The sequence below is a fragment of the Colossoma macropomum genome, unplaced genomic scaffold (assembly GCF_904425465.1).
Source record: "Colossoma macropomum unplaced genomic scaffold, Colossoma_macropomum, whole genome shotgun sequence".
Classification (NCBI taxonomy): domain Eukaryota; kingdom Metazoa; phylum Chordata; class Actinopteri; order Characiformes; family Serrasalmidae; genus Colossoma; species Colossoma macropomum.
Window position 1 is genome coordinate 2,882,667 of NW_023494805.1, and position 26,111 is coordinate 2,908,777.

General features: G+C 38.4%; 1 protein-coding gene across 1 annotated transcript in view; it reads right to left on the minus strand.

The window, feature by feature from the left end:
* Positions 1-26,111, minus strand: part of LOC118826726 (corticotropin-releasing factor receptor 2) — a 178,005-nt gene that overhangs the window by 147,759 nt on the left and 4,135 nt on the right. Inside the window, exon 2 of the mRNA XM_036597775.1 lies at positions 13,452-13,533. Within this exon, the coding sequence (XP_036453668.1) occupies positions 13,452-13,533 (82 nt within the window). The remainder of the gene's footprint in view (positions 1-13,451; positions 13,534-26,111) is intronic.

Genomic DNA, 26,111 nt, shown 5'->3' on the forward strand with positions numbered 1-26,111 from the left:
AAAATGTTTCATAAAGAACTCAATATTTACTAAAGAACCATTGAAGAACCATCATTTTTAAGTGTGTCCTGTAGTATTCAGCATATAAATTAGTGTCTCATACTATATAATGTAGTCAATATTTCATTTTACTGTTACATCCTTGCTATAAACTCTACATTCTAAAAAAGATGGTTCTGTAAGCGTTCTTTAGTAAAGAAAATGGTTCTACATAGAGCCATGAACACTCAAAGAATCCTTTGCAAGCTCAAAAGGTTCTTTGTGAAAGAGTTTTTCAGACTGATGGAGAATGTGTTGTATATGGTTCCCTATAGCACCAAAAAGGGTTCCACTATTGTTATAAACTTGACATCATAACAGTAGAAGAACCATTTTTGGTGCTATATAGAACCCTTTTCAAAAAGGTTCTATGTAGAATCATATACAACATATTCTCCATCAATCTGAAGAGCCATTTCACCATGCAAATGGTTTTATATAAGAAGAACCATTTAAGCGTGCCAATATTTCTATATAGAACTCATGGTTCTAAATAGAAGCATTGCCTTTACAAAAGAAACCTTGAAGAACCATAATTTTTAAGTGTGTCCTGTAGTATTTAGCATATAAATTAGTGTCTCATACTACTCATTACAAGCTTGACTTCATAACAGTAGAAGAACCCTTTTTGGTGCTATATAGAACCTATATATTTGGTTCTGTATAGAAGCCTTTGAAAATGGTTCTGTCTAGCACCAAAAGGTTTTGCGTTGCCTTTCCTAAAGGACCCTTGGAGAACCATCTTTGTTTAAGTGTGTACTGTAGTACCTAGTATATAAATTAGTGTCTCATACTATATAATATAGTAAATATCCTGTTTTTACTGTTATAACCTATTCTAGACTCTTAAAAAGATTGTTCTGTAAGCGTTCTTTAGTAAAGAAAATGCTTCTATATAGAGCTGTGATCCTTTGCATGTTTAAAAGGTTCTTTGTGAAAGAGTTTTTCAGACTGATGGAGAATGTGTTGTATATGGTTCCCTATAGCACCAAAAAGGGTTCCACTATTGTTACAAGCTTGACATCATAACAGTAGAAGAACCATTTTTGGTGCTATATAGAACCCTTTTCAAACAGGACTCTGCTATTGTTACAAGCTTGACATTGTAACAGTAGAAGAACCCTTTTTGTCTTTGGTTCTATATAGAATCTGTTTGAGAATGGTTCTATATAGCACCAAAAGAGTTCTTCTGTTGTTACAAACTTGACATCATAACAATAGCAGAACCCTTTTTGGGGCAATATAGAACTTTTTTCAAAAAGGTTCTGTGTAGAACCATATACAACACGTTCTCCATCAATCTGAAGAATGGTTTAACAATGCAAAGAACACTTTAAGCATGCAAAGGGTGCTTTGAGTGTTTATGGTTCTATTTTCTTTACTAAAGAACCCCTGAAGAACCATCTTTTTTAAAATACTGCAGTGAAATAAAGTATTTTAAAAATACAGTCCAGAACATGGATTTATGCCAAATCTATGCTGTGTAGATTCAGTATCTACATGTTTATTACTCCTTCTGCAGCACTGGACTGCATGAAGTGCACCTCACAGCATCCCTGGCTGCGGCCGCTCCCCGGCACAGCTCTGACTGCCTCCAAGAGCAAAGTTATGAGTCAGAGCTTATAAGATGGTGAGATGGTGTGATTCAGCACAGCAGTGATGTGTGAACTGAAAAAGTTCTTTCATATCTGCAGAATTCGGGCTACTGCTGTCTAAACAAGCTGAGAGAAAATAATAATCACCTCATTTTGAGTGAACTTAATAGGTCACTGTATGTAAAACAATGGCACTGACTCATTAGAACTGACTCCGTTACTGTCAGCAGTATTCCAGCTTTACAAATGAAACACCATTGATTTTTTCAAAATTTCTGCATGATTAAATGTTTAGGACGTAAACAAAGTCATTCAGAGTGGTTTTGTGTGAAATGCTCCGTTCTAGAGTCAGAATTGTTTACAATGATGATGATTTTATTACATGAAATGGTTATGAATTCACTGCCTGATGTCTCAGACACTGTTTTACGACAGTTTTAAAACCCCATTCATGGTGGAGGGATACATGCAGGGCGCTGTGAGGCAAAATAGTCCCCAAAGAAAACTTATTATTTCAGATTTTCCATCATCAACATTCCATATAAACTCAGAAGACTCGTGTAGGTTCACTGGTGGTTCTGGATAGTAAATAAAATGTCTATATTTGTGTTGTAGTCATGGCGACCCCTGGTTCCTATCACCACCACTGTAAAGACACCTGTGTTGGTAAGTTTCTCTACAAAGGAATTATTTCACATCAGATCACTCTGAATGTTTTTATCTTCAGCACTGAATTGTGGGCAAAATTTTAAAAATGTAAAAAATATTAACTATTATTTTTGCTACTATTCCTACTGCTATTACAACTACTATTACTACTACTATTATTACAACTACTATTACTACTAATGCTACTACTACTACTGCTATTACAATTACTATTACAACTACTATTACTACTAATGCTACTACTACTACACATGCTATATACTACAATTACTACTATACTACTATTACTACTACTATTATTACAACTACTATTACTACTAATGCTACTACTACTGCTATTACAATTACTATTACAATATTACTACTACTATTATTACAACTACTATTACTACTAATGCTACTACTACTGCTATTACAATTACTATTACAACTATTACTACTACTATTATTACAACTACTATTACTACTAATGCTACTACTACTGCTATTACAATTACTATTACAACTATTACTACTACTATTATTACAACTACTATTACTACTAATGCTACTACTACTGCTATTACAATTACTACTACAACTATTACTACTACTATTATTACAACTACTATTACTACAAATGCTACTACTACTACTACTATTACAATTACTATTACAACTATTACTACTACTATTATTACAACTATTACTACTAATGCTACTACTACTGGAATTACAATTACTATTACAACTATTACTACTACTATTATTACAACTACTAATGCTACTACTACTGGAATTACTATTACTATTACAACTATTACTACTACAACTACTATTACTACTACTATTATTACAACTACTATTACTACTAATGCTACTACTACTACTGCTATTACAATTACTATTACAACTACTATTACTACTAATGCTACTACTACTGCTATTACAATTACTATTACTACTACTATTATTACAACTACTAATGCTACTACTACTGCTATTACAATTACTATAACTATTACTACTACTATTATTACAACTACTATTACTACTAATGCTACTACTACTGCTATTACAATTACTATTACAATTATTACTACTACTATTATTACAACTACTATTACTACTAATGCTACTACTACTGCTATTACAATTACTATTACAACTATTACTACTACTATTATTACAACTACTATTACTACTAATGCTACTACTACTGCTATTACAATTACTATTACAACTATTACTACTACTATTATTACAACTACTATTACTACTAATGCTACTACTACTGCTATTACAATTACTACTACAACTATTACTACTACTATTATTACAACTACTATTACTACAAATGCTACTACTACTACTACTATTACAATTACTATTACAACTATTACTACTACTATTATTACAACTATTACTACTAATGCTACTACTACTGGAATTACAATTACTATTACAACTATTACTACTACTATTATTACAACTACTAATGCTACTACTACTGGAATTACTATTACTATTACAACTATTACTACTACTATTATTACAACTACTATTACTACTAATGCTACTACTACTGCTATTACAATTACTATTACTACTACTATTATTACAACTACTAATGCTACTACTACTGCTATTACAATTACTATTACAACTATTACTACTACTATTATTACAACTATTACTACTAATGCTACTACTACTGGAATTACAATTACTATTACAACTATTACTACTACTATTATTACAACTACTATTACTACTAATGCTACTACTACTGCTATTACAATTACTATTACAACTATTACTACTACTATTATTACAACTACTATTACTACTAATGCTACTACTTCTACTGCTATTACAATTACTATAACTATTACTACTACTATTATTACAACTACTAATGCTACTACTACTGCTATTACAATTACTATTACAACTATTACTACTACTATTATTACAACTATTACTACTAATGCTACTACTACTGGAATTACAATTACTATTACAACTATTACTACTACTATTATTACAACTACTATTACTACTAATGCTACTACTACTGCTATTACAATTACTATTACAACTATTACTACTACTATTATTACAACTACTATTACTACTAATGCTACTACTTCTACTGCTATTACAATTACTATAACTATTACTACTACTATTATTACAACTACTATTACTACTAATGCTACTACTTCTACTGCTATTACAATTACTATAACTATTACTACTACTACTATTATTACAACTATTATTACTACTAATGCTACTACTACTGCTATTACAATTACTACTACAACTATTACTACTACTATTATTACAACTACTATTACTACAAATGCTACTACTACTACTACTACTACTGCTATTACAATTACTATTACAACTATTACTACTACTACTATTATTACAACTATTACTACTAATGCTACTACTACTGGAATTACAATTACTATTACAACTATTACTACTACTATTATTACAACTACTATTACTACTAATGCTACTACTACTGCTATTACAATTACTATTACTACTACTATTATTACAACTACTAATGCTACTACTACTGGAATTACAATTACTATTACAACTATTACTACTACTATTATTACAACTACTATTACTACTAATGCTACTACTACTGCTATTACAATTACTATTACTACTACTATTATTACAACTACTAATGCTACTACTACTGCTATTACAATTACTATTACAACTATTACTACTACTATTATTACAACTATTACTACTAATGCTACTACTACTGGAATTACAATTACTATTACAACTATTACTACTACTATTATTACAACTACTATTACTACTAATGCTACTACTACTGCTATTACAATTACTATTACAACTATTACTACTACTATTATTACAACTACTATTACTACTAATGCTACTACTTCTACTGCTATTACAATTACTATAACTATTACTACTACTACTATTATTACAACTATTATTACTACTAATGCTACTACTACTACTGCTATTACAATTACTATTACAACTACTATTACTACTAATGCTACTACCACTACAGTTACTACTACTACTACCACTACTACTACTGCTAATACTTCTACTACGACTATTACTGCTATTACAATTACTATTACTACTATTGCTAATACTACTACTTCTTCTACTGCTATTACTATTATTACTGCTGCTACCATCATTACTGCTACTACTAGTTCTACTACTTCTACTTTTACTACTACTTATACTACTACCACTACTATTGCTACTGCTGCTACTTAAAATACTGCTATTACTACTGTTGCTACTCCTGTTACTACTATGTCTTTCACTACTACTATTACTACTGCTACTGCTTTTACTGCTACTACTACTACTCCTGCTACTGCTGCTACTATTATTACTACTACTTTTACTACTGCTGCTACTACAATTATGTGGAGGAGGGGGCGTTGTCGAGCGTCACATGCAGGCCGGAGAGCCGGTCATGCTGAACCAGCGAGCTGAGTAGCTGATAAGATTCACCTGTGCCTCGTTTCTACCAGCCTACTTATAGCCATCTCTTTCTCAGTAGGTGGCAGAGCCCAGAGAAAGGAGACCAGTGAGGGCGAGACAAAGAAAAGAGACTGAAAAGTCCCTGAGATTGTGCTCCTTAATTTTAGACGCTGGCTGGAAAGCTGAGCGATTCGTGTTGTGTTCAGAATAAAAGGAAAACTCTGTCTCCACAACCTGCTCTCAGCGTCCTCACTCCTCCCAGCCTCACAAAGATCTTCACATATTACTATTACTATTACTACTACTGCTAAAATTACTACTAGTACTGTTACTACTACTTTTAGTACTGTTAATACTGCTGCTACTGCTGTCTACTACTACTTCTACTACTACTATTACTACTGCTGCTACTTCTACTACTTCTGTTACTGCTGCTGCTATTACTGCTACTACTTCCACTACTACTTCTACTACTACTAATATTACTACTACTACTACTACTACTACTTCTGTTACTGCTACTACTTCCACTACTACTTCTACTACTACTACCATTATTATTACTATTATTATTACTACTACTACTACTACTACTGCGGCAACTGATACTGTCATCACTAATTCTAATACTGCTACTATTACTTCTAGCATTATTACTACTATTAACAATATTAATTGTCCCACTTATTATTATAATACCAAAAATAGCACAGATTTTATTAATATTAACAATAGTAATACAGTGATTATTATTATTAATTATTATTATTATTATTATTCATTCTTAAATATTACAAAATAAATGTAAAAAAAAAATAAATAAATTAAAAAAAATAAAAAAATAAATTAAAAAAAATAAAAAAATTGTATCTGTTTCTTTACTCCATGACTTCATTATTAGCAGAATTGTAAGGGTGTTTCTCTCTCACTGGCAGGTTCAGGATCAGGCAGCAGTGCAGCTGCGGCTCAGGCTGCAGTGAGCCTGGCTGTATGTATGTTGATTTAGCAGAGGAGTGAAGGCTCTTCTAATTGCCTGTCTATTAATAACGCTGCTAAATGTTAATGCATTCTGGTAGATGTGCACTCTTTGGCGGTGCCGCGCGGCAGAGCGCTGACAGTGGTCAGACCGTGGGCGTTTAATGGTCAGGGTGATTATAAATCCCATCAGTTTTATTTGTGCCCAAATACACACACATGAATAAAAAAAAAGCTCTCAGCTGACATTAATTAACCATGATTTCATACATCAAAAATCAATAAGCGTCTCTGGATTAGTGCACAGAGGAAAGATAGATGTACTGTTTTGCTTCATGCAACACATCCTGCTGTAAGAATATCATTACTCATTCAATTAAACAATAAGCAAAAACTTTCCAAAAACTGGAGCTCGAAAAACTGATTAAAAGCTCCAGAGAAGACCTGGAAGACCTGGTAGACCCCAAAACTGCCCCCATCAGATAAACAGCACTTAAAGCTTTCATCTTTGAGAGAGAAGAGAAAATCAAGCTGCTTCAGATCTGAAAACATCCACAGGTGTTTCTGTCCATCCTTCCACTGTGAGAAGACGACTCAGCGCTGTGGGTCTGAAAGGACGTGTAGCTGTCCAGAAGCCCTTACTGGACATCTGAGATGTGGAGTAAAACTTTATGGACTGCTGAGTCTAAATTTGAGCTCTGTAGAAGTGACTGAAGGCTGTATGTACGTCACTGGAACAACGAAAGACTCATCAAATCATGTCCACAACCATGAGTCAAGTATGGTGGAGAATCAGTGCAAATTTGGGAATGTATAACAATATCTGGAGTTGGTGATCTGTTTTTAATCGAAGGCATTATGAATGCTGATGAGTATGAATTAATATTAATGCACATGCACTGAAAAAGGTCTGATTGGGAAATTAATTGTGCAGCAAGACGACGGCCCCAAGCACACTGCTGAGAAGATCAGGATGTACTTATGAAACAAAGAAGCTGTCAGAACAACGGACCCCAGAGTCCTGACCTCAACACCATTGACTGTGATGAATCTAAAATGAATCAAAATCTGTAATTGGGATTAATTAGATCGTGAGAAGCACAAAACGCAACAAACATCTGTAGGAAACTGCTGGTGTTCTCAGAACAATGGACTGACTAGCCCAGAGTCCAGCCCTCAGCATCACTGAATGTTTAGGATTACTTGGATTGTGAGAAAACCAACCTAAGACTAAACTTGGGAGGTGTGGAAAAATATCCCTGCAGATTTGTGGCGGCTGCCACTCGCACCGGTTCTCAGAAGGGGCCACACCCCCCTCATCCAATAGAACTTTAACCCCTTAACAAACCATTGGACTGTTAGTGGGCCCAAACCTAAGAATAGCTCCATTGTTTTGCATTGAAGTCCATGTAGCTACTGAATAATAAGCCTTTGCGTGTAACGCCTGGAACGTTAAGGGGTTAAATGTTTAGTTGATGTTCTTAATGTCGCTGTTCATTAGTTAAAGGTGTGTGTGGGTTTATTGTGTTATTTTGTGTTGCGATGTACAATGTTTGGGGTGTGGTTGGTGTTAACCATGGAGATGAGCTCTGACTGGAGGGTAACCTCTCAGAAAAAGAGGTACTAGACTGTCACTGGGGCTGACCCCCTCTTGTCACTGGGGCAGAACCCTCAAGGGTCCGTCTTAGCTCCTTGAGTCAGGGAACATAACTGAACCATAATCCACTGAAATGATATGTTCTAAGCTGTACTGACTCCACACACCCCGTCTCGTCTCCAGGCTTTTATTTTACTGTTCTGTTTAAAACATTCGGTTATGAAAAGGTACAAATACGAACTTTTCACCTGGAAAAACTTATTTAAGGTTCACAATCAGACCCTACAACCACTGTTGGACCTTTGAGGGAACATTTACATTGTTTGCACCTTGATAAACAGAAAATGTACCTCAACAGAACCTTTATTTCTAAGAGTGTAATCCCCCTTGCTCTGGCATTTCACGTTGCTGTCATGTGGCTTTTCCGCCGACGTTAATTAAAAGCTCTTTTCGTAGAAGAAATCAAGGCCTTTCCTGTGTTTCCTTCTTCGCCAAGATGCTACAACATCATATGCATTTCTTTTCTCAGAAGCTGAAAAATGAATACCTTTTACTTAACGGCGGTTTCTGATTTTTGCACAGTACTATACTTAGCGTCTATTAAGAAGGTATGGGTCATATGTATTGTTTATCAAAACGCTTGGAATGGATACGGCCAAGACTTCCACTAATTAGATCAATTACGAGCACAAACGAATCCCTCAAAATAAGAGATGAGTCATTTAATTGAAGCTGTCTTTTTAGTTTCCATTACACTAAATTGGAGTGAGTCATCTGGTGTACTGAAATATTATTATTGTGGGCAGCTTTAATCAAGGCAAACCCTTGTTAGCAAATGACAAACCAAAGCAAGCTCGTAAGCAGCAGTGTCCGCAGGCCAGGCCCAGCGTGACTGTTTTCCAGATAGGGTCGCTCTTTCTTCGATCCCAGACCTAATTATAATGGTCATTTCCCAACATTTACAATCATGAACTTTAGCCTTAGCACTGAGAAACATACCACTCATTGAAGCTTCTCTTTGGGCTGAAACATAGTCCAACTGGGCAACTAGTTAAGCAGTTTATGCAGTCAGGGTTGCCAGATTGCTTCTAAAATTCAAAACCCAATACAAAAAAGAAAAAGCACCAAAACCAGTTGAAGGTCAGCATTGTAATTATAACAATCATTAATTGAATGTACTCAGTTTAAACCAACATGGCAACAATAACAAACTGCTTGTTGTGTTGACTGCTGTCTTGCTTTCAACAGTTTGCAGCTAAGTCTTTAAGTTGTCACTAGAATGCACTGTTTGTCTTTTTTGTTTACTGCCCCTGGTATGAAGAGCCGAAAGATTTTTCTATCATCATTTAATACTACCTGTGAAACATAATTTGAGGAATACCTAAATTAGATTTTTGTGGGCTACAGTCGGGTTCAGACAGAATTTTGTGGGCTACAGTCGGTTTAGACAGAATTTTGTGGGCTACAGTCGAGTTCAGACAGAATTTTGTGGGCTACAGTCGAATTCAGAGAGAATTTTGTGGGCTGCAGTCGAATTCAGAGAGAATTTTGTGGGCTGCAGTCGAATTCAGAGAGAATTTTGTGGGCTGCAGTCGGTTTAGACAGAATTTTGTGGGCTACAGTCGAGTTCAGAGAGAATTTTGTGGGCTACAGTCGAGTTCAGAGAGAATTTTGTGGGCTGCAGTCGAGTTCAGACAGAATTTTGTGGGCTACAGTCAGATTCAGACAGAATTATGTGGGCTACAGTCGAGTTCAGACAGAATTTTTTGGCCATAGACAGATTCAGACAGATTTTTTGGGCTACAGTCAGATTCAGACAGAGGTTTGTCAGATTCAGTTGGATTCAGACAGAATTTTGTCAGCTACATCTGTGTTCACCGAAATTTTTGGGGGCTACATTCGAGTTCAGTCAGAGTTTATCAGGGTAAGTCAGATTGGGACAGAGTCATAGGCCTAGTTAAAGTTGTAAGTTTCTTGTTCACAAAAAGATTCATCAGGGTTTTGGAAGATTTAATATACTGCCACACTGGTCTGTGTTTCAGCTCTTTTTGAGGTGGTGTTGTGCACAATTATAAATAATAGGAAGCAACAATTTCACTAAGGTCTCGGTTGAAAACAGCAAATCTAAACGTTAATAAGCTACTTTCTGCTAGCAGGTTCTGAGCCCAACGAGCCACGAAATATCCAGAACACAGCTTTTTTTTATCAGGGTCAATGCATGATCAAAAGTCTTGTTGTTTTATTATATCCTTTGTGCTGGGACATACAAGAAATCCCTGATCATCAAACAGGTGCAGTGAGCCTGGAGAAGCCTGAAAGTCTTGACTGCTGGAGCTTCACAGAGGGGAGCGTTACATCTGAGTTGCATGGTTTAGAACATCAAACGCTTGCAAATGTACGACTGATCAGAGAGCAGCTGAGAAGGCTGGAGGCTGCCAGCGAGGGCAGATATACACCCACTCCTCCCTGCTCTGTCCTCATACATGGCCCTGTGCTGAATATGAGAGCATCCGGTGAAACTCCTGAGGTGGAAATTGAACCGGAATGGTCAGGAGGGCAAACCTTTCCTTTCTCATTACAGTACATCAAAGGGAAAAAGAGACCAAGTTCCTGGAAATGGGTTGAGTATTCAAGCCATGGCAGGTGACATGATGGTACTTTTGGGGGAGCAATGCTTGATTTGAGTGGTCAGCATTTTTGTCCTTGGGATCTCAAGAAATTTTATAAAGAGGAAAATAACGTGATGAAAGATACGCAAATGAATTACAACTTGACCTGTCAAACATAAACATTAAAACAGCTGAAATAATTGCTGCAGTGGAATTATTGGCGTCCAGAAATTGAAAACTGAACTAAAAATGCTGATACTCAGGATATCGTCATTCATGTGATAGACCAGTGAGTGAAATGCTAGACTAGCAACAAATTGCTAATGAAGTCTCATATATTAGAGCAACCATGTAAGTGACAAGTGCATTTCATAGTATACCCATATTCATGCTCACTGAAGCTCTTTCTGAATCAGGGTCGATCTCAGGAGAGAACGGATCAGAGGAGAATGTACTTATGACTGCTTGAGCACATGCAAGAATCATCAGACGAGGATGTGAAGTGGTGAAGTCTGGCTTATAAAGGACACTCAGGGTGATGTTTTCTGACATGTTCAACACACTGTTCAGAGTTAGGAGCGGTAAAAGTTAAAGGTAGCTGTAACGGTACATTACGTGTAACAGTTAAAGCAATAGTTTTGTGAAAAAAACAGCAGATTAGTCCAGTGTGCCCACTCATCTCAACTGTGTTGTGTTTTTAAGTAATCGTTTGTACCACTTTACAATAAGACTCCATTTACAAAGCGTTTATGAATTGTTAAATTTGGTTTATTAATGGTTATTAAGTCATAAACAACTTAAGGCCCAATCCCATTTCTTATTTTTACCCCTACCCCTTGTTTGAGTGTCTCCTTGCCCCTTGGAACTGAGTTACTAGGGGTAGTGGTTGAAATTTTCACGTTCCACCTTAAATGGAGCAGCAGTTCTGATGCCTGAGGTGCCAGAATGTAACTGCTGCACTATTCGGGGTGGAATGGGAAATTTAGCTAGCTTGCTACCGAGACATCAGCATTTTACTAGTGATTTTTATTCCTGTTATGGAAAAAACGACAATAATCCAATGGTTATTGTAACTTTTAATGGAAAAAATTCTCACATTTGTGGGTTTCTTTGATCTCTTGTTCGGCTATCGTGCTGGTTTTTCTTTTTTTTTTCCTCATAACTCTGTTTGGAGTCTCTGAAAAACCTCTGTTTGGAGGACCATGTAGTCCTAACACATCACCCTACCCCTCTATCTCAACAAGAATCAGGACACCTTATCTCTAAGCATGACTGCCCATTCTAAAAGCGTAGGGCTAAGTGGTAGGGGCGAGGGGTGAAATGCGATTGGGCGTAATAAGCAGTTCTAACACATAAACAAACAGGGCAACAGTCCTGTTTGCCAAATAGTGAGTCCACGATTCATCTTGCTGGCTACTTATCTTACTTGGTCTTCTCCATCAGTCAGTATTAGATCTGTCAGCTTCATCAGATACTTATATAAGATATAAATAAAAGGGGAAACCTGTTCTATGTTATAATTGCTTACTAAAGATTTCAAGGCATTTATGGCCAATTTATGGTTGTGTAACAAGCAACTATACAATAATACAATTTCTGTCACTGTACACTCTCAGAAATAAAGGTACTAAACTGTCACTGGGGCAGTTCCCCTCTTGTCACTGGGGTGGAACTCTCAAGGGTTCATCTCAGTACCTTTAGTCAGGGAACATAACTGAACCATAATCCACTGAAATGATATGTTCTAAGCTGTACTGACTCCACACACCCCGTCTCGTCTCCAGGCTTTTATTTTGCTGTTCTGTTTTAAAACATTCGGTTATGAAAAGGTACAAATACAAACTTTTCACCTGGAAAAACTTATTTAAGGTTCACAATCAGACCTTAAAACCACTGTTGTACCTTTGAGGGAACGTTTACACTGTTTGTACCTTGATGAACAAAAAATGTACCTGAACAGAACCTTTATTAATAACAGTGTAGGATACACTGCTGTGTATAACAGTAGGGGTAGCCGTTGGGGTGGGTTATGTGTGGAATATAGTTATATTAGATTAGATTGTAGATGGTTTATATGTGTATATATTCATCAGTGAAGACTCCCTTGTTTACTGTCCATTGAAGCCATTTAAAGAAGAGATCACCACCCTATCATCTGCCTAGCATGTTAATAAGAACACACTCTCGCACTTTTGACCCTTGGTGCCAGCTTTCAATGCTGATGTGCTCAGCCAGGTAAATTAATTACTGATTCCTGGCCTTAACTGTACAGCAGATAAGGCTAATGTTTGTCAAGGCTACCGAGGATGAATTACAATGGGAAGTGGAGGTCAAGTCTCGGACTCTTTCAGTCCGTCTAATCCACTAGATAAGTTTGTTATGAAAGTGATCAGTAGCAGGTTTGGTTACTTAATGTGAAGTATGTGTAAAAGATGTTGGATGAGGAACGGATGTTCGCATTACCTGTGACGTTCTGAAGGGCAGAGAGGGCTTCACAGTATTTCTGTAGCAGTGTGAAGAGGGATAACTCACACAGGACGTTACGCTGTAAGAGAGAAACGGCGTTAATCATTTTTACAGAAGCCACAAAATGCAAATTCTGCCTGTTTTGAAGCTTTTTCAGTTTCTGCACTTCACATTTTTCTTTGTTAGAAGCGCTGCTGGAATATGTTTCCATGGAAATGTGTCTGATTTACAAAACTGAATGTTTGCCTTCGCCGGTGAGCGAGTGAGTTAACGTATAAAATGTGTGGTTGTTGTGTTTAAGCACTGTGTGTTTATTGTGTCTGCTGTACAGGACTGTTTGATGTGAATAAAGCTGCAGACGTCTGTTTTGTCTCTGCTCGGCCGTCTTTGTGGAGAGGTGTGAGTAGTTTTCACAGCAGGAGGTTCTCATCCCTCACAATACACACATATTATCTCCAAAATAGTAAAAACACTCTCACCTTTCAATGTAAATGAATGTAAAGACATTAGTCCAAGTAATTGTAGAGCGATTCTATTTGTCCATTCATAAAGAACAGCTGGTGAGTTGAAATGATGAGGAAAAATACAAATCGACAAAAATGGAGACAGCGATGATAGGGTTAGGATTACGGCCAGAGTGAAGGTTAGGGTTAGGGCCAGGGTTAGGATTAGGTTTTGGGTTGAGGTTAAGATTAGAGTTAGGATTAGGACCAGGGTTAGGATTAGGTTTTGGGTTGAGGTTAAGGTTAGGATTAGGATTAAGGCCAGAGTGAAGGTTAGGGTTAGGGCCAGGGTTAGGATTAGGATTTGGGTTGAGGTTAAGATTAGAGTTAGGATTAGGACCAGGGTTAGGATTAGGATTTGGGTTGAGGTGAAGGCCAGGGTTAGGATTAGGGCCAGGGTGAGGGTTAGGATTAGGATTTGGGTTGAGGTTAAGGTCAGGGTTAGGATTAGGGCCAGGGTGAGGGTTAGGATTAGGATTTGGGTTGAGGTGAAGGTCACGGTTAGGATTAGGGCCAGGGTGAGGTTTAGGATTAGGATTTGGGTTGAGGTGAAGGTCAGGGTTAGGATTAGGGCCAGGGTTAGGTTTAGGATTAGGATTTGGGTTGAGGTGAAGGTCAGGGTTAGGATTAGGGCCAGGGTGAGGGTTAGGACTAGGATTTGGGTTGAGGTGAAGGCCAGGGTGAGGTTTAGGATTAGGATTTGGGTTGAGGTGAAGGTCAGGGTTAGGATTAGGATTTGGGTTGAGGTGAAGGTCAGGGTTAGGATTAGGGCCAGGGTTAGGTTTAGGATTAGGATTTGGGTTGAGGTGAAGGTCAGGGTTAGGATTAGGGCCAGGGTGAGGTTTAGGATTAGGATTTGGGTTGAGGTGAAGGTCAGGGTTAGGATTAGGGCCAGGGTGAGGTTTAGGATTAGGATTTGGGTTGAGGTGAAGGTCAGGGTTAGGATTAGGGCCAGGGTGAGGTTTAGGATTAGGATTTGGGTTGAGGTGAAGGTCAGGGTTAGGATTAGGATTTGGGTTGAGGTGAAGGTCAGGGTTAGGATTAGGGCTTTGGGTTGAGGTGAAGGCCAGGGTTAGGATTAGGGCCAGGGTGAGGTTTAGGATTAGGATTTGGGTTGAGGTGAAGGTCAGGGTTAGGATTAGGGCCAGGGTGAGGTTTAGGATTAGGATTTGGGTTGAGGTGAAGGTCAGGGTTAGGATTAGGGCCAGGGTGAGGTTTAGGATTAGGATTTGGGTTGAGGTGAAGGTCAGGGTTAGGATTAGGATTTGGGTTGAGGTGAAGGTCAGGGTTAGGATTAGGGCTTTGGGTTGAGGTGAAGGCCAGGGTTAGGATTAGGGCCAGGGTGAGGTTTAGGATTAGGATTTGGGTTGAGGTGAAGGTCAGGGTTAGGATTAGGGCCAGGGTGAGGTTTAGGATTAGGATTTGGGTTGAGGTGAAGGTCAGGGTTAGGATTAGGGCCAGGGTGAGGTTTAGGATTAGGATTTGGGTTGAGGTGAAGGTCAGGGTTAGGATTAGGATTTGGGTTGAGGTGAAGGTCAGGGTTAGGATTAGGGCCAGGGTGAGGTTTAGGATTAGGATTTGGGTTGAGGTGAAGGTCAGGGTTAGGATTAGGGCCAGGGTTAGGTTTAGGATTAGGATTTGGGTTGAGGTGAAGGTCAGGGTTAGGATTAGGGCCAGGGTGAGGTTTAGGATTAGGATTTGGGTTGAGGTGAAGGTCAGGGTTAGGATTAGGGCCAGGGTGAGATTTAGGATTAGGATTTGGGTTGAGGTGAAGGTCAGGGTTAGGATTAGGGCCAGGGTGAGGTTTAGGATTAGGATTTGGGTTGAGGTGAAGGTCAGGGTTAGAATTAGGTCCAGGGTGAGGGTTAGGATTAGGATTTGGGTTGAGGTGAAGGTCAGGGTTGGGATTAGGTCCAGGGTGAGGGTTAGGATTAGGGTTGAGGTGAAGGTCAGGGTTAGGATTAGGTCCAGGGTGAGGGTTAGGTGTTGGGTAAGGTTGGTAAGGTTAGGTTTCGCGTAATAGAAGTAACATAATAAACAACACATCTACTTAATGTAAGTGGTGCGTGCAGGTGCCCGTTGAGCGCCTCTTGTGGTGGGCACCACAGTAGCGTGGTTTCGCTAGGCCTGGCTGCGTAGCGTGCTGCACGATACTGACCCCCATGACGACCTGTTATTCTGGTAACTAAGCATCTCTGTTTGGTCATTGTCAGTATTGCAAAAGACATGTTTGTTCTGGTTGTCTGTGCCGGTGTAACACATGCCAGCATGTGATTCTATGTTTATTTATGTTTATCTGTGGGAGTCTCGGAGGTTTTATTTACCTTCGTCAGCCCCCTTAGCTTGTCAAGTTCTCAGGCTAACCACCAAGCATTCAATTCTCTGTTTTGCGAATAAAAGAGCGATCACACTGTTCAATGCTGCCTCCTGTCTCTGGACACGCCTGTTCTTTGCTGATGCCACAGTAAAAATATGTAATCATATTAATATGTTTTGTTTTCTCCCTGGCTGAGAGAATGGGGAGTGGTGGGCCAAATCAAACATCCTTGCATGCAAACTTCTCCCCATTTCAGTCAGCCCTGTGCCATTCAAAACAAACCAGATGTTGTTGATAAAACGTTTTACTGAAGGCTTGTTTGCACATTTGTCTTGTCTTTATTCGCCAAAAAAAGGAATAAAACCTCACAACAAGCAAACAAATCAAAAATGACTCCACAGCTGGATCTGAGGAACATTTTGACTATGCTGGGAATAAACCACTAAAACTGACTAGTTCAACTGGAGGATAATAGAAAACATATTACAGAAGTTTAAACATGAGTTTTCACTGAGTACTATTGTTGTAGTCATGACCACTAAAGGCAAGTCCAAGTCAAGACCAAAACTGGGAAAAAATTGAGTCCGAATCAAGACAGAGACCAACTTACTCAGAATCACCACCCAAAGTGAACTGAATACAAACCAGACAACATTCCTCTATTTTTATTAGTCAGTGAAAACAGTAATAATGCATTCTGTTCTGTCTTCAGGGCATGTTTGAATTTTGGAACCAAAAACTTCAACAAACTAGTTCAGCCATCATGGACAGATCAGCTAAGCTGCTTTTCTACTGCATGGTACTGGCTCAACTCGACTCGAGTCGCCTTTTTTGCTTTTTTTCACTGGGCAAATCTGGTACCTGGTACTTTTTTTTTGGTACACCTCCATCAAGGTTCCAAGCAAGTCAATACCAAAAGGTGAAGTAAAAACGCTACAGACTGCTGATTGGTTGGAGGGAACTGCTAAACAGATATGCTAACGTTAGCTACCAGGTTAGCGTAGCCTCTTGCGTCGTCATTTTTGAGCAGCCAGAATTGTCTCATCATCTGAACTCTGATGTAGTTTTTTTCCCAAACTCTCCTGGTTTTCTGAACAACAATTTATCTCCCTCAAATCTCTGAGGTTTCATTTGGCGCCGCTATGACGATGAGCTACACTGAGGGGGCGCTATATCTGCAGTGGAAAACTAAGTAGTTGCTATCAAAAGCAAGTCAAGTCCAGCTGAAAAGCGGCTTTAGATCCTCAACCAGCAGAAGAGTTTTCATTTAAACACGTACACACCTAAAAATGATTGTTCTTCAAGGGTTCTTTAGTGAAAAACAAATGGTTCTATATCGAACCATAAACACCCAAAGAGCCCTTTGCATGCAAGTTGTTCTTTGCATGGTGAAATGGTTCTTTAGATTAATGGATAATGTACTATCGATGGTGCTGTATAGAACCGTTTTTAAAGGGTTCTATATTGCACCAAAAAGAGTTCTTTTGTAACAAGCTTGACATCGTAACTATAGAAGAACCCTTCTTGCTATACAGAACCCTTTTCTAAAGGAGCCTATATGGAACCATCTATGCTTTACTCTCCATCAATCTGAAGAACCATTTAATCATGCAAAGGGTTCTCTGAGTGTTCATGGTTCTATATAGAACCATTTTCTTTACTAAAGAACCCTTGAAGAACCATAGTTTTTAAGCGTGTAGAGAAAAGACTCTTTTATTCTGTTTGAAGGTGTTTTTTTTAGACCTTCACTAATGATAAAACAATTAGTTCCAGTGACCTCAGAAGGAGGCATCTGACACTGACCAGCTGACCTGGTCTGGGTCCACGTTACACAGAGACCGAGACGAGTCAAAGTCAGCTTTGTTGTCATTTCTTCTCATCACTGATGTGTTGAGAGTGGAATGAAGAGTAGTTTCTCCAGGACACAGAGCTGCATTTACATTAAATTCTTCTCTAAATATATTATAACTATAAATATACAGTCATTAAGCTCTGGACAATATAGAAAATAGTGCAGCTGCTGGTCCACAGCAGCAATAACAGGTGTGTGTGGTATCAACACACTTATAATTAACAGTAGTATTAGCAATGCAACCATTACGATTAATACAACTGCAGATAATGTGCAGATTAAAGTGGTTCTGCATATAAAGTAAGTAAGGCTAAGGTTTCACAGTAAAGTGGCTGAGTGTGAAGTTGAAGTGCAGCAGATAATCTGAGCTGTAAGGCTGAGGATGCAGTTCAGTGAGAATGTTTAAAGGTCCATCCACAACCTAGACTGTTAATTTAATTTGTTTTATTTCAAAGGAGTCTAGTAACACAACACTACTGACTACACTGCTAAAAAGGAACCTTAAATCCCCCCTTATTACATACTGAAGCTTATTATTCAGTCACTAAAGGGACGTCAATGTAAACTGGCTGAGCTATTCTTAGATTATGGAAGTGTGGGCCCTGACCATTGAATGGCCACTAATGGTTCTTGACAGCTCTAGGAACAAAAGTGGTTCTCCTATAGCGTCGCTCCAAACATTTATTTTTCAGTGTTGGAAATTCGCCGCTAAATGAAGTAAAAATTCAGGCTAAGCTGGACAGAGCCTGACGTGTGCTTCCGTAACTCTGAGCTGATTTTCTGTCCTGAATGTTCTTTCTCAGTAATGCTTCTGACCTTTTATACCAAACACAGTGACCAGCAGTCATTCAGGATATTAATAGCAATTCTGAGCATGTTTACCAGAATGTCTCCAGTATGAGACATATATCAGTTGGATTATTTAATAGACCAGAACACAGTTCAGCTCTTCACTGGACAAATCTGAGAACATGGTCATTCTTAATCCACACACACAAACACACACACACACACACACACACACACACACACACACACACACACACACACACACACACTTCCTAAGCCACTTATCCTCCTGGCTCATTGGGCAGAAGGCAGGAAACACCCTGGACAGGCTGACCATCCATTACAGGGCAGACACACAGACGTATCATCACTGTCCAAAGAAAAACATGAATCTCCATTTTTGGCGATTTTTATTTTTCTATGCCAGTTAAAAATACACAATTTTTCAGAAAATATTTGAGTTATTATTAATAATAATCAACATAAACAAGTAATCCGCCAAGAAATATCCTTTCCTTTTGAGAATGGTATCATTGTCAAGCAACCATTGACCCTTGAATGAGCAGAATGTTTGGTCGCCCATCGCTGTACACTGCAGTCATTTCATGATTTTTAAACTTTTTGTTGTATAATAATGAACATATGATGCACAGCACTGTTTAATGCAGAAAACTTTCACTTTATAAGTACTTTCTGGTCACCAAATTACCACATCGAGTCTTATTTAGCACCAATTCAGTGGCGCCCTCTTCTGACGCTGGGGCTGAATCTCAAACGGCTCCCTGCTCCCTACATAGTGCACTACGTAGGAGTTTAAATACTGACTCCTGCAGCTCAACAGAGCAAAATACAGCTAAAAAACTGTCATTTTGGGACTCGGACACATCAACACTCGATAAATGATGCACTGTTTGACTGTAGAGGCTAGAATTTCTAAGCTTTCATAGCTAGAACACTATTTAGGGAGTACAGAGCCGTTTGGGATTCAGCCTGGGTTTGATGCGACTTCTGACTGAAACATGAACATTTGAAGCTTGTAACTCAGAGACATGGAGAGACTCCACACAGAAAGGACCCTGGTTGCCCAGCCAGGGAATCAAACCCAGACACTACTTACATACTCTTAATCCAAACTAGCTTCATTGAAAAAGCTCAAGTGTTTGCGATTGGTGACAATGAGCGGCGTTAATCGAAAATTAGCTTAGCGCACAAAACTCGATAGAACTTTTTGCATGTATAATCAGATCATTAATGTCAGAAAATGATCCGTACGCAACCTCCTCTTCTCTCCTCCTCAGTTTTGAGGAACATAAAGAGCATAAAAGTTTTGGGGAACAGCACTTTTACATGCATTATTAATCCCGGACGATACTTTGATGAATTCTTTGATGCGTTTGCATTAATACAGTGTTCTAAAGTTGGCTGCGGCATTAAAAAGTGACCTAAAAAATTAAGAATAAAAGATCAGTCTTGCATAACGCCTGCCGCAGATTAAAATGAGCACGTCCTTGAGGAAATGTAAGGGATTTAAATTCATTCCATATTGGGCTGGGCGAGGCTTTACCCTCCTGGAAAAACAGTGCTAATCCACCACTACCGCACGCTAGCTGTGCTTTAGCCGTGTGTACGCTCTCACTCAGTGCGGCTGCTTTGGTGCGCCTGGTTTTGCTTGCTGTCGATGTCTTGCCTGGCCGTGTGTTGAGTGTGTGCAGTGGGGCGTGTGTGTGTGTGTGTGTGTGTGTGTGTGTGTGTCCTCTCCTCAGGAGAAAAAACACACTCTGTAGGGGTAAAAAAGCTGTTCTCGCCTCTTTGAGCTAACTGACTGATGACAGATGATGACCCGAGACTTCTGGGAAAATCACCAAGGCCAGGCCAGCCCAGCGGTCAGAAATACCCATCACCCCCAGCATCTGTGACATAGCCCTTTCCCTTCACACTCCAGATGTTATATTAAATGTTATACGCAATACTACATTATAATAGTAATTGCATATGAGTTTTATTGTATAGTGATATAGTGAGTATAGTGATACAGTGTACATCAGTTTTATTATATATATGTAGATGATGAGATAGAAGAAATATCCATTACTATCATATATAATGATATACATCTCATGATATAGTGATTTTATATTAGACTGGAATTATTGCATATTAGACTGGAAGTTAAAAGATTTTCCCCAATCATTTTTGGAGCATTTCTTTTGGTCCATTCATCATGAAAGTTTAACACACTATTAATGGCAGAAACAATAAAAATGGAGATGTGAGGTTTTGTCCTGATGGTGGGTAAAGTAATAATTATTGTTATTTTATTCAACAGTGTAGACTGAATACAACAAGCTTGACACCTGAAAGCCCTTTAAGATGTATATTCAATTTTTGTGGACGGTTCCTGGGGAAAGTTATTATTAATATATAATACAATAAAGTTTTTAAAGCTAAATATAGTACAATTATGGTGAATAAACGCCTGAGATTTCATCACCACTTATTAAATACAAGATGTTTTGGGTATTCATTTTATTTGGACTTTATTCTGGATAGTAGTTTTATTAGAATTTTATTTTACATAACACAATAGACTTACATAATAATGTGTATGTGTGTGTGTGTGTGTGTGTGTGTGTGTGTGTGTGTGTATACACACACACATCTACATATACACACTTATTGGCCTTAGACTTACTAGGTCTAAGAAAGTGGTGAGTTAGAGAAAGTACAATGTAGGTTGTTTCTAATAAAGTGGCCAGTGAGTGGAAGTACAAGGTAGGTGTTTTTAATAAAGTGGCTAGTGATTTTTAAATAATGCATGCGCAGAATATTTTAAAAATGGTTATGGGGTAAAGAAAAGTAATTTTCTCTACAATCTAACTAGGTTTCATTAACATTAATTAAAAGTATGTAATTATTATAAGATGAATAAGATGTGTAAAGTAACATTTTTACCAATAAGGGGCACATTTTTCAAACAAGTCATACAAAAAATAAGATTTTAAAACTTTAAAGAAAAATTCCACTCTTTAAATATTCTGTGCATGTATTCTTTGAAAAATTATAGCTGGATAATTAAAGCTGCAGCATAATTCGTACACACTGCTCATCAGGTGATGTTCTCTGATATCAGCCTCATTGGGGATCCTCTGTTACTTTCAGAAGAACTCAGAGGCAGGTTCAGATGAAAAATTTGAGTACTTTCCAGGGCACCCCCTGCTGGACAGTCACTCTCTGGGCAGTTTTAGAAGAAGAGCTTCAGTGCAGCCTGCTCTGGATAATAACTCAAAGCTCCAGGGACGTGAAGCCTCAGGCCATCTTCAGCTCAAAGTTTACTGTTTATTTGGTCGATGTGGTAATTGACGGTGAGTAAATAAACGCAGCCTGGGCCGACTGGAGCTGTTTAAAGGGATTGTTTAAGGAATGTGGAGGGAAAGTTTCTTTAAAGAGAGCATCAGATTTAAAGCCAAACACTGAGATGTTTAGGTCCTTTATGTTTACACCAACGTTAATGTTTACATTTATACTTACAGTGCATTCCTTTCAACTTCAACAAGAGTACTAAACAAATTTCTTCATCCATTATGGGAGGATGTTTGATTGACGTTAGTGAGGACTATATGAGAACCATATAAGGATTTTTGATTGAGGTTAATGAGGACTATATGAGGACTTGATGTTAATGAGGACTATGTGAGGACTTTTGATTGATGTTAATGAGGGCTATATGAGGACTTGATGTTAATGAGGACTATGTGAGGACTTTTGATTGATGTAAATGAGGGATACATGAGGACTTTTGATTGAGGTTAATGAGGACTATATGAGGACTTGATAATGAGGTCTATGTGAGGACTTTTGATTGATGTTAATGAGGGCCATATGAGGACTTGGTTAATGAGGACTATGTGAGGACTATATAAGGACTTTTGATTGATGTTAATGAGGACTATGTGAGGACTTTTGATTGATGTAAATGAGGACTATATGAGGACTTTTGATTGATGCTAATGAGGTCTATGTGAGGACTTTTGATTGATGTTAATGAGGGCCATATGAGTGCTTTAGATGTGGGCACACTTACTACTCCAGCAGCCTGTTTTCACTGCAAAGTGTGCATGTAACACACATAACTCAACATTGCACATAACATATTGGATTACTGCACTAAATACCAGCAGCTGGTATTTCTGCATTGTTCTTGCTATAAAGTGTGTAATGTACACAGTGTAGTGTACTTGTAGTGTATATTTGCAGCATTTTATTATCTTCATATAATTGCTTCATTCTTTTTCTGACCTTTATCCGGCCTGGTCAGGCAGGGCCACCTAGACTTGAATCTATTTAAAGAGGTTTTCAGAGATACATTGAGCAATCATACACTGGCCTATTCATTTTAGAGGAGAGAAATGAACTTGTGACCCATTTTTACTTGCACAACTGAATCACTTCTAACAGAGCAGCAGGCAATTTGTGCACCCGCTGAGCCATAATAAAAGACACATTATCTTATTTTGCCAGGGGCTTTTAAAACTTCACCACTGAATCTCTCTTGACGTTTAACTTCATACATTTGTTTTTATACTAACACTAATGATATTCACTTGAAATAAATACACAGACCAGCCACTTCATTGAGTCCGGCCTCCTTGTTTCTACACTCATTGTCCATTTTATCAGCTCCACTGACCATACAGATTCACTTTGTAGTTCTACAGTTACAGACTGTAGTCCATCTGTTTCTCTGCATACTTTGTTACCCTGTTCTTCAATGGTCAGGACCCCCACAGAGCAGGTATTATTTGGGGCATGGGTCATTCTCAGCACTGTAGTGACACTGACGTGGTGGTGGTGTGTTGGTGCGTGTTGTGCTGGAACATACGCTAACATGGTGAAGTCAGCAACCACAGTCAGACAGACTGTGTACAAATGGAGGAAATTCAAGACCATTGCTACGCTCCCCAGGTGTGGTCAACCAACAAAGATCACCCCAAGAGCAAGGAGTGTAAAAGTCTGTGAGGTCACAAAGGAACCCAGGGTACCTGGCCTGTCTCACAGTGGCCCGACCATGTTCATCATCAGGAGAACACTGAACAACAATGCTGTGTATGGCAGGGTTGTAAAGATAGACCTGCTGCTCTCCAAAAAGAACATTGCTGCCCATCTGCAGTTTGCTAACGATCACATGGACAAGCCAAAGGGCTATTGGAACAATGTTTTGTGGATGGATGAGACCAAAATAGATTTTTTTGGTTTAAATGAGAAACGTTATGTCTGGAGAAAGGAAAAACACTGCATTTCAGCATAAAGACCTTATCCTATCTGTGAAACATGGTGGTGGTAGTATCATGGTTTGGGCCTGTTTTGCTGCATCTTGGCCAGAACGACTTGCCATCATTGATGGAACAATGAACTCTGAATTATACCAGCAAATTTTAAAGGAAAATGTCAGGACATCTGTCTATGAGCTGGAACTCAAGAGAACATGGACAATGCAGCAAGACAACGACCCTAAGCATATAAGACGTTCTACCAAAAAATGGTTAAAGAAGAATAAAATTATGTTTTGGAATGACCGAGTCAAAGTCCTGACCTTAATCCTATAGAAATGATGTGGAAGGGCCTGAAGCAGCAGTTCATGGGAGGAAACCCACCAACATAAGAAGCTGAAGCTGTTTTGTACACAGGGGCTAAAACTCCACCAAGCCAATGTGCAGAACTAATCAACAGCTACCGGAAAGGTTTAACTGCAGTTATTGCTGCACTGAAAGCAAAGGTTCACATACTTTTCGACATTCACGGATGTGTAATATTCGATAATTTTCATCAATAAATAAATGACCAAGTGTAATATTTTTTGTATCAATGTTTAATTTGGTTATCTTTATCTACTATTATGAAGTTTGTCAAATTTATGCAAAAATATAAAATTTTTTTATTTTAATTTTGTTTTTTAAGAAGGCTGCCAGTCCAATGATGTCAATTCAGTGCATAGTAGCGTTAGCTTACATGTAGCAATATTCATATTTCGACTCTTTAACAACCTCGTAATTCAGAGGATACAGAAATATTCGAGAGAAGAATGTTTACAGGACAAAACATATCAGCGTTGGAACAATTTTGATTATCACATGATTATTCGAAAGAGGCAATTTTTGAGAACTTTATTCATTCTTCTTATAGACCCGGAGCTCCTTATATGGGCATAAGAGCATGGTGTGTTGTTTAACGGTGATCACGTGATGTGTTATCTGCATTTTAATTGGCTCTTTCATGAAAGACATTCCATGAACTGAAGCTGCATGAACGTTTCACTGTGTAAAGTCAGCCTTAAAAGTAACTATAGCACAAAACCTGCACAACGAAGGATGTCAATCCCAGCAACAGCAGCTAAAAAGAGAACACCTTCGTGGGTGGAGCGTGGATGTGTCACTTATGACCAGCGCTAAATTCCAGCACCGCAGTCGCAGCTTAAATGCTTTAAAAGCTGCTACTGCGAACTAAACCTGGCTGTTTTCTGCAGGTCCTGATCAGACACCCCTCTGAGCTTTTAACCCCTTCACATTCTCCTAAAGGTCCTCATAGAAAACGCTAGCCATTATTAATTACCTTCTTTCAGCCCAGCGCTCTGCTGCTCTTAGGCCTCGCATGGGGCCATTCAGATCCCACTGCTCTCACCAATTACACACATTTGTCGGTCTTAAAAGTGTTAGAGCGTTTCAAACTGCTTTCATAAGCATTTATCAGCAAGTCTGACAGCAGTTAGGTCAGTGGCTCTTTTTAGGGGATGCTTTTCACAAAATGGAAAACACTGAAATTAGCTGCGCTTCACTGAAGTGAATAAATCTTTTATTTTAGTGAAATGTTCAGTTTAGTAAGTGCTGTAATTAAAAATATCTTTTTCAAGAACAAGTGCTCAGGGTTCCAATTGAACGGGGTGGGGTGGGGGTTATGGTTCATTCAGATTAATTGAATGACCTAATATGAGGTGACAGTCTTCTTTTCTAAGCTTTCATCATGTTCAACATTACAGTTTATCCGGAGGGAGGAGTCTAAACTCACTCAGTCCAAATTCATAATGCAGCTGTACAGTTTAGCACACCGAGGCACGTCGCTTCAGTTTAAAACTGGACAACATTAAAGCTCGTTACACTAAAGTGCTTAGAAAACCCACTAACCTGCCTGCTGACAGCTACATC